General features: G+C 45.8%; 2 protein-coding genes across 4 annotated transcripts in view; one reads left to right on the top strand and one right to left on the bottom strand.

Annotated features, from left to right (window-relative positions):
• ptpn11b (protein tyrosine phosphatase non-receptor type 11b) overlaps window positions 1-1,522 on the top strand; it is a 42,887-nt gene extending 41,365 nt beyond the window's left edge. For all 3 annotated transcript variants that reach the window (XM_030119324.1, XM_030119323.1, XM_030119325.1), the window contains exon 16: window positions 12-1,522. The gene's annotated coding sequence lies outside the window, so the exon portion shown is untranslated. The remainder of the gene's footprint in view (window positions 1-11) is intronic.
• Window positions 1,523-4,572: 3,050 nt separating this feature from the next.
• rnf223 (ring finger protein 223) lies at window positions 4,573-11,491 on the bottom strand. The gene is made up of 2 exons (XM_030119124.1): window positions 11,161-11,491; window positions 4,573-6,283 (listed from the first exon to the last, which is right to left on the bottom strand). The coding sequence occupies exon 2, from the start codon at window positions 6,207-6,209 to the stop codon at window positions 5,493-5,495; it is 717 nt and encodes a 238-aa protein (XP_029974984.1). The 5' UTR covers window positions 6,210-6,283; window positions 11,161-11,491; the 3' UTR covers window positions 4,573-5,492.
• Window positions 11,492-13,813: the final 2,322 nt, after the last annotated feature.

The raw sequence follows: 13,813 nt of genomic DNA, 5'->3' as shown, positions 1-13,813 counted from the left end.
CTTTGTTTCAGTGTCAGCGGAGGTGTCGCCTGGTCTAATCAGTCTGAGGGGGCGGGGCAGAGGGTCCGAGGCGCCCCCACTCCCGCCTGGACCCTGGTACCCCGGCCCTGGGCCGCCATGCTGCACCTGCTGGAGCTGCGAGTGTGGAGCTTCACCCTGCAGGGAGGGGGGAGACTCCTGAGCAGGAGCCCCCCCAACTCCACCACCAACACCACCACCATGCTGCCCCCTGGACCTGGACGTCCCACCTCTGCTCCAGCCTCTCTCTCTCTCTCTCTCTCTCTCTCTCTCTCTCTCTCTCTCTCTCTCTCTCTCTCTCTCTCTCTCTCTCTCTCTCAAACAGCTCAAGTGCCTTGTCACAGGATGTGTCTCTGCGTTCGCCTCCCTCAAACCTGCCGTTATCTCTCTGTTTTCCTGGAAAACGACCCTTTTCGAAGTCAAACGCGGCGTCTGTACCGGGACCCGAGACGAGGTCGCGGCTGAGCCGTCCGTACGCTCCGGTCCGCCGCCGCCGCGTGAACTCGACCCTCAGAGTGTTTCTGCGCCGGTCCCTCCAGCTGCGGCGGTTATTACCGTGGCTGCTGAGTGACGGCGGAGGGCGGTTACGTAACCTGCCACGGGATTCAGGGGCACGGGAAGGGCAAGCCCTCCCCGCCTCACGTCCTCGAAATGGATTCAGTGGACTGCTTTAATTTGATCCTCTGGAAGACGGGGGCCGACGTGGAGAGAGTTGTTTGCCATTTCACCTGCTGTTTCGTTTGCAGATCAGCTCTTTGTGGAAAAATTCAACCGTTTTTACTTTTGGCCACAGCCGGGCCCTCCGTTCTGTCATCTGACCTCCCTGTAACTCTTTTTGAGTTTTTATTTGTCTCTCCTGTCCTTTCTAATGTTATTTCATGATGCTGTTGGTATAATTGTGTAACATATGAGATGTTTATTTAAATATATATTTATGAGAAGGTTCCTAGTTTCTGCTTACGGACCCCCGTGAAACGACGTCCGAGCGATACTTGATTTCTGTAAATTTACAGGTGAAAGTGTTTCACAGTGGAGAATTCATTGACGTTTTTAGTAGCCAATCGCACTGAATGTGCAACACACACCTTATGTCAGTGTTAATACAGGAAGAGAAGCAGAGGAGAAAGGGTGGACATTTATTCACTATAATTTTGTCATATTTATTTGGCACAGACCAAGACAGAAGACATTAATGAGCCCTTTTATTTATGATTTCATGAGATCTTTAAACACCTCGTCCAAATAACTCACTTTAATTGAGATTGATGGCTGCATAAAGTGTGTTTTGGGTCCTTGGCTGCGGAGGATTCCTGAATGAGCGCTGGGAGCGGAGCGGGCCGGGCGGGCCGCCCGCCCAGGGTTCGCCTGGCTGTCCTCGTTTATCAGCCGGTCTGATGTGCTTCAACATCTGTCAGTGGAGATCGTCACAAGGAGACAAGGGAGAAGGGGGCGATTACAGTGGGCCAGATGGCCATCTGCCCGAGATTGAAGAATAGATTTGTCTCTAAAAAGTAATTTAGAAGATGGCCGTAATCCAGGCCTGATGATAGCGGGCCGGGCGAGCCCACGTCATTGATGCGATAAGGAAGACGACGGAGCCGCGGCTCGCTGAGCCCCTCCGTGCTGCCCCGTCTGGCAGATTGCGGGTCTATTTTTAGCCCCCGGGGTCGGCTCCGCGGTCGATCCCGCTCCAGCGCCGGCTCTGAAATGTTGGTGAAATCCGACCCGGCTCGTTTAAGGACTAATGACTTGATGACGGTCTCTTAAAAAATGCCTCTGATGATTTGACAGCACCAAAAGGAGCGTTGAATGGTTGGTGGGGGGTCGTCAGGGCGGGCATGTGTTTTCTCATCACTCATCTTTCTCTGCCAGCGGGAGCTAAACCAGGTCAAGGACGCCGTCTTGTTTTCTGCGCTGCTGCTAAGTTGGGAAGTCCCAGCAGCTCGTGTTTCCCACAGTTCAGAGTACACGGCAGCAGAGCGGCCCGCTCGCTGCACAGGAATCAATTATTAATGAACGATAACCCATATATTGAGATAAAGCTGTCATTGGATGCTGTTGATTGCCGTTATTTCCTCGTCACGTGAAGAGCCCGGATTTAGTCCCATTCGGTGTTTCCAGGTTAATGACTCTGTGAATGAAGTTTGTGAAGATAAATAGAAAACTTGAACATGGAGCGTGTTTGAGTTCCTGTTTCTCCTCGTTTTCCTCTCGTCTGTTCCCATGAATGAGAAACGACTCATGGAGTAGCTTCCTTTTGTCTGAGCTGTGGGGTAATTCACATTTCTTTTTGTTGTTTTTCACTTTGCCTCTCGGGGTCAAACTGTTTTTTCCAGTACTTGAAAGTGTGAAACTGCTGAACCTTTGGCCTCGGGGCTGTGTGGATGTGTCTCGGCTGTGGGAGGCTTTTTTTTTTTTTTTTTTTTTTTTTTTTTGGGTAGCGCACTAGTTTTCAGTGTTTCAAATTTTATTCTTCTAACTGTTTTGTTGTCTCTTTTATTTTGTATGGAATCTGATTCTTTTTATCGGCGTAACGTCGCCTGTATGCTGGAGGTCTGAGGTAGTAACTCGGTATTTTCTTTCTACTCGTCCTCTTACATTTACTTGAACATGACGTGTGTTTGTTTGTTTGTTTTGAGTCCCTGTTCCTCTCTCGGTTGCAGTACGCCTGAAGTGAATAGTGGTTTAATAATTGCTCCCGTGTCGTCAGCGGAGCCTCTTTTGGCCCTCTTCCTGTTCCTCTTGCACTGGATCCACCCAGACGCCTTTTTTTGCTGTACATGCTGAAAACGCTGATGCAATGAGCTGCCTGAAAGGGCAGCAAAAGGGTTCTTTATCGTATAGTTTAATAAAAATCTATGATGGCACTCTGTCAACTGACCTCTATTCTTGTTTCTGTGTGTTTGTGCTGAATGATCGTGTGTCAGGGATGAAATATGAGGAGAAAGAAAGTTCATTAAAACATATATAAAACACATGTTAATTAGGGCCCATATCCTGCAGAATTTCATCTCGAGTGGGGCAGACCAGGAAAATATTGCCGAAATAACCTTTAAATTTAAACATAAGTTTTTCTTTGTTGTGGCGCTTACCAAAAACTACTGTGATCTCAACATAAAGGCAGTTTTAATCGGTGCAAAAAGCAGTGTTATGTAAAAATTAACAGATGCAAAAATGAGAAGAGTTTCTACATTTCTTATTTCATGATGAATTATAAATGCAAAGCCAAATTTAGAAAACAGAAGCTGCAGCATGATGCAAAAGCTGCAGCACCAGGAGGCAAACACCAACGCCTCGGGAGGAGAAGAATTTGAAATGTGAACCAGTCGTATGATGTGTCGCCGTGTAATTATCACAAATTACCTGGAATGTTCTGGAGTTGGTTCTTTTCAAGCTTTTCTTCCGCTCGTTCTGTCTTAATGTTTCTATATCTGCGAGTCTTTTCTCACTATCGAGTTAAGGAGCTGATTGTCTCTCTCCTCATCTGTTCCTTTCACCATGGAAAATTCTCATATCTGAACACAGGAAAATTATTCCAGAGGAAACAAGTAGCCTAATTTTATTTCTAGAGCACGTTTTCTGCTGAAATAATGCAGCACATGACAAAAACACGAACTCACAAGGACGAAATAAAATGAAATTGTCAAAGATTGAGGGGAGTATTCTGCCATCTGCAGCAAGGGAACTGTAGAGCCAGAGGGTCAAAAGGTCAAAAAATACAAAAAAAGGGTAAGGCAATAAACATCAACTGAAGAAAGCAGTGAATTGTACCTGTACTGCGTTTTAAACCACTTTCAATTTAATATGTCCATATTTCAAGAGGCACACATCATGATCGCTCCTTCAGCCGCAGTCTCATCATCTTAAAGATAAACAGCATTTTAAATCAAATTTTATTTATTCAGATTTTATCTGGATTATAATTGACTTCCTTACTGAAAGCAGAACAGCAGAAGAGATGTGAGTTTGTTTCTGATTTGTTTACTGTTCTTCTTTCTTTGTTCATTTGAACAAAAATATCAGCATTTTCCTTCTTGCTCTCTAGAGATTACCTTGTCATTGTCGTGTTGGACCACACCCGTTTACTGGTCGCTTCCCGGCTTCAGGAAGTGATCTCTTTACAGCAACCCCTAAATGACCGTTAACATTTAATGTTTGACTCTCGCGTGCAGGACGTCACACGTGATTGGAGAAAACCCCGCCGCTTATCTGAGGCGCCAAATCCGGGAATGGATGAATAAAGGACGCTTCCTTCTGTCGTCTCGGGGTTAAGGTCCACCAGGGGAGGAAATGAGGCGCAGACGGCGCGGAGTTTGTTTTGAAGGAGAATCCTTTTGCTTTAATTTGCATTGCAGCACGTCGGGAGCTCGGTGTTTGGAGGGAATTTACAGCATCTGCTGCTCAGAAACATTAAAGCGCTGCCATAAAAAGCTGACAAACGAGAGAAAGATGATGAGCCTCTCTGAAATTATTGCAAAGTTGATAACGAGGCTGTCAGGCACAAACGTTTCCATCCAGACAAATTAGTTAACTTTTCTTTTTATTACAGCTCAGTAAACAAAGTCATATCAAAACACACAATCAAATGTACACAGTATAAAGTTCTCAGTTGGCACAGACGGATTACATTCATTCTTTGGGGTGAGGGACCTTCGCGGCCTGTCTGATATTTGCAAGGCAAAGTTCCCGTCGCATCTTAAAGCGTTTCGATGGCCGACCGAAGCCAGTCAAGTCCCAGTTCATCAAACTACACTGACGACAAATTTCCAACATACAGGCGTGTATTAAAGTGCAAAAATAGTTGACATTCATGAATGTTTCTGTGTTATTAAGACATGTAGTCGCTCCTGACATTGCTTTCTTCATTGCTAGAATCGGCGGCGTGAATCACTGGCCCTGCAGTCGCAGAAGGCGTCGCTTATCGTGTGAAATTTTAACAGCTTCATGTTTTTACTACATTCTCATGTAATTATGGCAACGATGCAGAGACGAGTCCAGAGTCAGTCGTACCACGAGCTTCCCTTGGATTCAGGGTTCGTCCACTCTGCTGGTGGAGTAGCTTTAATCACTGTGTAAAGGAGATTAGTCCAGTTAGGCAAGCAGGAGGGGGATCGGGCCTGGACCCGACCGGGGTGCGTCCCACCCGCCTCTCGCTGCTGATCGGACCCTGACTGTACAGGTCCTGTACGTCTGGATCAGTCCGGGCTTCACAGACTCAAAGCTGCTACATCTACAGCTTGAACGTCATCATAGTGCTAACAGTTCAGTCTCAATCACATGATAAATTACTCCATTATAAGAGATTGTGGAGAGGATTGATGCTTCAAATCTTACAGTGTGTGGTTGTTTCTGAAACTGCAGCTTTAATATTTGTGGTTCTGCTGAAACCGTTCTGGCTGAAATTTCAAGACAGAAATGCACAACGTCCGATGATTATTGTTACTGTTTTAGATTTACAGTGAGGGGCAGCAGGTTCAGTCCTTCAGCAGGAACATCCTGGACAGAGGGTTGTAGGTGGTGGTGGTGGTGGTGGGGCCGGGCCGGGGGTGATCTCTCATACAGTGCATGTTCCCGGTGCTGAAGACGCACTGCAGCGGCCACAGCACCACCACGATGAGCAGCACCATGAGCACGAAGAAGAGCACCATCCGCTTCCAGTCGGACAGTCTGTTCACCAGGCCGAACCTCCGCGAGCTGGTCTGCGCGGGGGGCTCCGCCGCCTTGCTGGCCCCAATGTCAATGCAGATGCAGAAGGCCGTGGGGCTGTCGGGGCCCCCCGAGCCGGCGTCCTGCAGGGTGGTATTGTAGCACAGCTTCTCGCCGTCCAGCCACACCGGCTCCACGCTCTGCTGGTGGATGGGGAGCTTGCAGAGCACCTCGTGGCTGGTGGCCAGGGCGGGGGGCCCCTCGGCGGGCAGGGTGGTGGGGTGCCTGCAGAAGGGGCAGAGGAGGCGGGGGCTGCCGGCGGCGCTGTCCTGGTGGACCACGGAGACGGCCATGAGGCGGGACAGGCACTCCAGGCAGAAGGTGTGGGTGCACTCCAGCACCTTGGGCGCTTTGAAGACGTTGTCGTAGACGTTGTAGCAGATGGAGCACTCCGGCTGGCCCGACACCGACACCTTCTTCTGCGGGTCGATGTGGACCTCCTGGTGCTCGTACGGCGCGTACCAAATCTGCGGGATCTGCTCCATCTTTGGAAACGTGCACCTTCCCTCTCCTTCAGATCGATTGAGGTCGTCACTCTCCTTCTCTTTCCACTGATAATCTAAAAGGAAAAAAATAAAACAGTGAAGATGAGGAATTAGCTTCACTGACAGACAGACGCCATGTGCTCAACTGAAGTTCTCACTTTGTTTTATACAGGCAGGCTGACTGTTTTCGCTGTACTTTGACCAGCCCACATTGTACAAATCAGGATTCTGTTCTTACAGTCAGTCGTTCCATCAATAAGTGATACATAACAGGAAACTCCTTTTTGGGAGTTTAGCAAATCAAAAACAATGACCAAACAAATGAGTCACTGGCAGGACGGGACGGGACAGGACACTCCAGGCTGGAGTGTGTGTGCTGCAGGGACGGTCTGATTTCAGCAACCAGTTACCTTCAGTCTAAAATAAAGTGAGACGGTCCCTCTGCTGTGATCGTGCAGGATCCATACGTGACTCAGCAAACAAGTGTAGCTTAAACTTTGCTCTTTTGCACCTTCCAGGTTATATTGATTTATTTGAGTTCTGATCCGAGTAAATCAGCTCGGGTCATCAGAGTAAATACTCGATTCACCCGCAGATAAAGCAGCAATCATGCACGTGTGAGCCAAGCCTTCCCAATGAACTAGTTATCAAGTTTTTACTGCTGCTGGTAAACATTTCAGCTCGCTATCAGCAGCAACAGATCCTGGTCAGGTGACAGCAGGAGTCATAGAGACTTGTTGAGGCAAAGAGGATGAAAGCCACCAGGAAGAAGCCTCTGAGTTACTTTATGACGGAGCTGCAGGACAAAGTTTACATCCCTGTAAAGAAATGTCCATGCAAATAAGGCCTTCTTTCTTTTCCAGCTCGAGGACCAATAAATACAGCAGAGATGCTACTTTGTTGATTGTGTAGCACCGTTTCACACCTCAGTGAGAGCAAATTCATCAAACTTCAATTTTAAATTTGCACCTCTGTTCCGATTCAATTCCTGATGACAACAGTGGTTTTGTTAATTGAAATGCAGTGCGTCGTGTTGACAGAAACAGAAGCTTGTTGTCATTATTTGCACAGAAATAATAGCTTTTCTTCATTTTTGAAAGAGAATTAACAGATTTTTTTCGCTTAGACTAGAATGAAAAGTGATAAAGTTTCCCTGTGAGCTTTTAATGTGAGAAATCTGACGGCTCTGGTTATTGTTTTAAACCTTTTTTTACTTTAACATTGCGGACATTGTCCCACTGCTCTTTTATTCCATTCTGTCTGTCACTTTATGTAATTTGATCTTAGTTTGTTCTGCATGTCTCAAAAAGATTGGCTGTAGAAATGAAGGGGGGAAAAGCCAAAACAAAAAACCTAGTGTCTTTTTTTTATTTAGTTATTTAGGGGGTGTTATAAACATAAAAATGGCTTTCCTCTCTCACCACATGTATAAATAGGTTTTTTTATTAAGCTTTATCCCTAAGCTAAACCCTTTATAAAGCATTCAGTTACAGTCAAGCCTTTACAGGGCAAATAAACATATATGAGCACACACAGCTTTTCTTTTTTCTATAAAACTGTTATAAACTCATAACAATTGAAAAACACTCATTGTCTTGTACAACACGTTTTGTTGCAGGTGACAATCCTGTGTTCACAACAGCGGGATATACTTTCAATGAGAAATTTTCCATTTTTGGGGGGCTATATTTCAATTCTGATCAGTGTTACAGTTTCTAGCTGCACATAAATAACATTTTGTGACGTTTTTGTAAGATTCTTTAGTTTTAAGACACAATTTAACAAAACCTGAGTGACCCCAACCGTATCACAAAAAAAAAAACCTGAATATAATATGTTGTCATGTAAACATGTCCCAGTAAACATCTAATCCACGGAGATGACTGTCGTTGTGCGATTGTGGTTAAACTTCATCAGAGGCCGTCTCTAGATGATATCAGCCCCTTGAATTATTCTTGCACTGACCATCTGATTGCGGAGAGGTCACTCAGGATCAATGCAGGCTTCTTCAGTCATGTGACTTTTTGTTCACGAGTTCGGCCCTTCATGAAACTAACAGATCAGGTTTTGGGACACTTGTCCAGAGCCCGAAGCAGGTTTCTTATAGCTGATTTCTGAAATTCTGGCCTGAAAGGCAATTTGCTGCGCTCTTCTGTGTCTAATCTCTTCTTTGTTGCACTTTTTGTTCCCTATTTGGTTGATAAGGCTAATAAATGGAAGCGAGCTGCCTTCTGGCGCCGAGCACTGAGAGCCGCTGTGTGTTTTGTGGAGGATGAAGGATGTCGAAGCACAGGTGTTCTCCTCTCTCTGCCCTCAGGGCCGGCGTTGCCCTATTTCTCCCATCGACACAAAGTCCCTGCTTGTTCTCTGTCTAATCGCTTCATCTACCCTTGACATTCCTGCACCTCCACTTCTGTCTCCTCATCTCGGCTGAATTCAGACATGCTGCAGGAGGATGAGGACAGATTTGTCTGTATAATTACAACACTCTTATCAGTGTAAAGCCTCCCTTGGACACTCACTGTGGCTCAGTTTACCTGAAATGGGAATGTAGTTTGTAGGCGAGGCTTCCTGAACATCTGTCTGCCATGAAATAAGTTATGAAGAAAAATGAGATGAAGTTTGGTCTGGAATGATCTTACAGTTTCCATGAGCATTATCACCCATTCATAAATGTATGTGAAAGCAATTAGTCAAGCAGACATAAAACTGATAAAAATCTAATTTATTAACTGCGACATGCAGGCTGTGGCAGTTTCTCAGTTCCTCAAACAAATGAAATTAAACCGTGGTGACGCAGCGCTGCTGTCGCCGGTAATCAAACAAGACTCCTTCAGCGACATCAAGGTTAATCACAAAACGGATTGTTCACAGGTAATTGAGACCCAACCTTAAAGGAGGAATGTTTTTCCCCTTGAAAAACCCCAGGCTATGTTAATGTTGGATGACTGTAAAGCAAACAGCAGCCGCCCAAGCAGCAAAAAACAACAGTGTCACATTGTCACAGGCTACAGCACAACCCGAGGCAGTAGTGCGCCTGATGACCATCTCCCCTTGAACTACAGGCTCTCATTGGTCTTTATTTTCTCTTTGCTTTCCAGTGATATTACTGCATGTTGCACAAGACTTAGTGAAGCATTGAAAATCTTATCATTTAGTGTTTTAATCGCTTCAATCACCTCAAACATGTACTGCTGAAAAGTAAATTTAAAGATACGCCTGTTTGAACATAAATAGCCTACAGTGGATAAAGACGCACAATGGCATCCGACAAAAAGTGATCACATACACAGAAAACTACACCCAATAGTGTAACACACACAGCCACTGGAGCAAAGCATGAGGAATTCCTCAAAAAAACACAAGGCAGGTTCAAACAGACGCAAAATGACCTCAGGGAAACACAACACGACACAACTCATAAAAGAAACAAAGAGACACAATAACTGCAGGACAAACAAAATGACCCGAAAGAAACGACATAAAAACACAAACTGACCATAGAAACCGGAAACGGCCATAAAGAACGACTCCAAAGAAACAAAGCAGACACAAAAAGAAATGATTGAGACAAATCAAACCAGGAACAACAAAAAAAAACAAGATGACTTGGAAAAAACCCAACTTTTCATGCGCGCGTGGGATGGACATGATTTGACATGATTACACACACACACGCACACAGAATTATCCTTATATCACCTTGAATAAACTACAATGGAATCATAAAACATGAGGCTCTTCTAGAACGCCCAGGTCTGAGCTCCTAAAAGATGACTGAATAAGTCTCAGCGTTTGGTTAAACATTTTCAGTTTTTAATTTGCTGGGTGATCAGGAGGAATGCACCTTTCACTGCCAAATCACACACAAATCAACAGAAGCAAGAACAACGTCCCTGAAAGTGAATCAATGAGTTGGAAAAAGCTGCAGAGAGGGAGAGACCTTCTGTTTACGTCATATTTGTCGCTGTGTATGAGAAAATTAGGGGGTTCATTCTTTACAGAAGAATTTATGAGCTATGAGAGCACCCACCCATCTATCAACACTCCCAGCTTTTTCTCTGTTGTTGCTCACATTAGCAAGCATGAGCTGAATTCAGGCCTGGAAACGTTCTCAACATGGGTTTTTGTTGTAGAGTTGATCAGTACCTGATGCATCTTGAAGAGCCTGGAAGCTTTAAGACTTGTTTATAACTTAAAAAGTCTAGAGATCTTGAAGAGTCACAGTCCAACAGACGGATCATAAACTATCGAGAAGAGTCAAATATTAACTGGGAGTAAAACAAAACTTCGGGCATTATCTGGGTCTCTTTATTATCTGTTTGTCCCACTTTATGATTCCTTGCTGTTATCAACGACACGTGTGGAACCGCCTGTCCTACTGACCCACTCTCTCCCACGAACCTGACTTTCTGCATCTGTTGGTTGGAGAAAACACGTTTGGGCCACGAGATGCTGCCCTCACAGTCCTGGTTTTTCCCTGCTCTTTTGTGCGGAGCTCAGCTGTGTGTGCTCTGTTCAACTGTCACCCACAATGCTGCACTACCGGTTCTCAGCCTGAAAAGCAAATGAAACTGGATCCGCCTGACGTCTGAGCCGAGGGGAGCGCTGCACACCGTTGGAGCGAGGGGACGGAAAGAGTCGTGCAACAGCAGCGGCTCCGGTCAACACCAAACACAAAGTCAACCCAGCAAAGTGAAAATGTGAGTGAGCTGCCACAGCGGTCCGCCCTACAGGTGACCCACTTCTACCGCCATGCTCGCACTCCCGCGGTAACGGGCGTGAGATGAATAAGCCAAATTAACAAAAGATCAAATCTGGGGCTTTCTTCCTCAGAAGGAGTGTCTCAACTGACAGGACTGCGCCTCCTCTAACTGAAGCTGCAAGTTGGACAACTGTGAACCACAAAACCCTCAAGGCAACAACATGTAGAGCAAAGGTTTAACTTTACCAGTCAGAAGATGAAGACGTCAAAGGATCCCTCTGGTGGATGTTTGGGGGCGGGCGGGTGGGGGGTCGTACTCCTCTCACTCCTCTCACTCCCTTCGCATTCGCATTTCTCTCAGACGCTGAGTCACTTCTGAGGTCCCAGCAGGGGAGTCGGATGGTCAGAAACTGTGCGTCCTCTCAGGCTGAGATCCTCCTCTGTGCTCCAATGCTCTCCTGGAGTTGCAGTTGTGTTTGTGTTTGTGTGTGTGTGTGTCTTTGTGTGGGTGTGTGTGCTCAGCAGCTGAGTTATAGCACGCTCTGTCAGTGTCAGCTCTGAGCACCTCCTTCCTCGGTGTCCGTTGGCCGGTATCACCTGCCCTGCTCCGTCAGCTCCCTTTTTAGCACTCTATGCAAATGGCCTCAGACGGAGTCTTGGCCTTGAGCTGGTGTCTGGAGGAGGAGAAGGAAGAGGGGGAGGGCGGAGGGCGGAGGGGAGGGAGTCCTCAGGACTTCACTAATACACATTCTTGCTGTGTGGAAAAACTCCTCTCTGTTTCATTTCAGTGTGATATCTCGGTCCTGCTCCCTCCCCGTCTTAACAAAAACAGAATAATGCAATTTTTCGTCACCAGCAGCCCAACAAATTCACTGTAATAAATTCTTCAGCTGACAGCTGCGTTTCTTTTCCAGTCAACAATATCCAAGCCTCCACTCCAGCAGCTGGGAGCGGCGCATTCGTCCAGCCAGAGTAACTAAAGGCAGACAGAATGAGACAGCCGCTGTGTCCCAGCACCACTTCAAACACCACAGCCACACAGCGTTTGCTTCAGCCTGTGTGCTTAAGCTGTGCCACAAACACACAAAGGCTTCCTTTCAGTTGGTGATAAGGTAGCAGGTGGTGACAGGGGACTATCTTTCCACTCGAGCTTTACTCGGTGTGAACGACCGCTCGTTGCACTTCTTTACTGGAACTCAGCGGTGTTGGTCAATTTGACAAGTTCAGCACAATTCATCGACTCTCAGATCCTCAATCGATGTCCAGGGTTTCCGAGCAGAGGGCCTCAATTAAAGCACAAAGATTTATGTTGGGGCTGTTGTAATGGAGCTGTAACCACGGTGCACGTGCTGAGCGACTGTGACGGGATTTATGAGGGAAAATTAGATCTTTTGTGGACGGACTTCTCCGATATCCCCTTGGTGTGGAGCCGAGTGTTGGGTCTAAGTTGTGTGTGATTCCCAAAACCTTCCAGATAAGTGGTTTACTGTGACCTGTTGTGCTGACTAGACTAGTTACCAGCAGGCTGGTTAGTTATGGGAATCAGTCACATCGTCTTCCTCTGAGATGATAAAATAACATCACGACTTATACATCAACACAACTTACACTGACCTCTAAAACCACCTATTGAACACCCTTTAAGTCTCCAGTGCTTTCAACTAACCTTGGGGAAATTATGGGAAATTACTCTTTTTCCCCACATGAACAAAACACACCTAAAAGAGTGTATTCATGCATCAGGAACAAAGACACCATCAAGAGATTGTTTTAGTTGGAGAGGAGGAAGTCCCATTAATCCCTTGAGGCTTGTTTTTCCAGCACTTCCAACAGATAGTTGACTGGAATGTGATCCGTTGACTTCAGCAGTAAAGTCAACATCATAAACTCATCCTCCTTAAATCATTACAGGTCATTTTTGAGTACAGCACCTTACCCCATTGAATGAGACTATTGATTTCAAGCTTCGACCACAAAGTTAACAATGTTTAGATAGACGTCAGAATGACTTTCATCCAAATCTCAGGATTTAAGATCTTCGTGAGAACAGGACCTCTGTTGTCACGTCTTCCTCCGATAGTGAATCCCAATAGAACACACTTACCAAACCATCCACACGTCAGTCGTGACACGTGAGATGCTTTTTGGCAGAGCGCCCACATCTTGACACCTCCGCATTGATGGAACAAGCCGTCACTCATTACACTGTAGTTTTTAATAAAACCTGTCATTCAATCAGATCACTCAGGTGCCTTTAGTAATACGTGCTTTGAAGTTGTTCTCTTTTCTTGACTCTCCAGTCTCTGTAAGTGTAGATGTGTTTTGATGTAAACAGCCACTATGGGATGTCTGCTGTTCTTTCATCAGCTGAGTGACTCGATTTCTCATTTTTGAGAAGGCATCATGACAAAAAGAAACAAGTCTGTGGTCAAACTATAAATAGTTTCATTAAAACACATTTTTAGACTTTCCCAGTTTTTCAACTACCACAGGAGTAGTTATACTTTTTACTGCTTAGAGATCCAGCAGCCGACAACAGTAATACTTTCATTCATACATCTTCTTTACCACTTGATCTAACTTAGCACTGCTCCAGACAGAAGATGATCCCAGCAGAGGGAAGCACACCCTGGACAGGTCTCCTGTTCCTCACAGCCACACACACTCACTTATGGGCAGTTTAGATCCACGACTGAACCAGTGGTGAAAGTTTCTGGATGTGAGAGGAACTGAGCAACCAAAACCAAAGCATTCACAGGGAGGTCTACAAATTCTCAACACCTTCTGGGACCGGCCCCATTTACACAGCAACGTGTAACGAGCATTTTGAAAAGTTCCACCAAGTCATTTTCAAAAACTTTAGTAAACAGCACCTTGATGTAACATTCCGTCACTTTGA

This window comes from Salarias fasciatus, chromosome 20, assembly GCF_902148845.1.
Source record: "Salarias fasciatus chromosome 20, fSalaFa1.1, whole genome shotgun sequence".
In the NCBI taxonomy this organism is placed as follows: domain Eukaryota; kingdom Metazoa; phylum Chordata; class Actinopteri; order Blenniiformes; family Blenniidae; genus Salarias; species Salarias fasciatus.
This window is presented reverse-complemented; position numbering and strand designations above follow the sequence as displayed.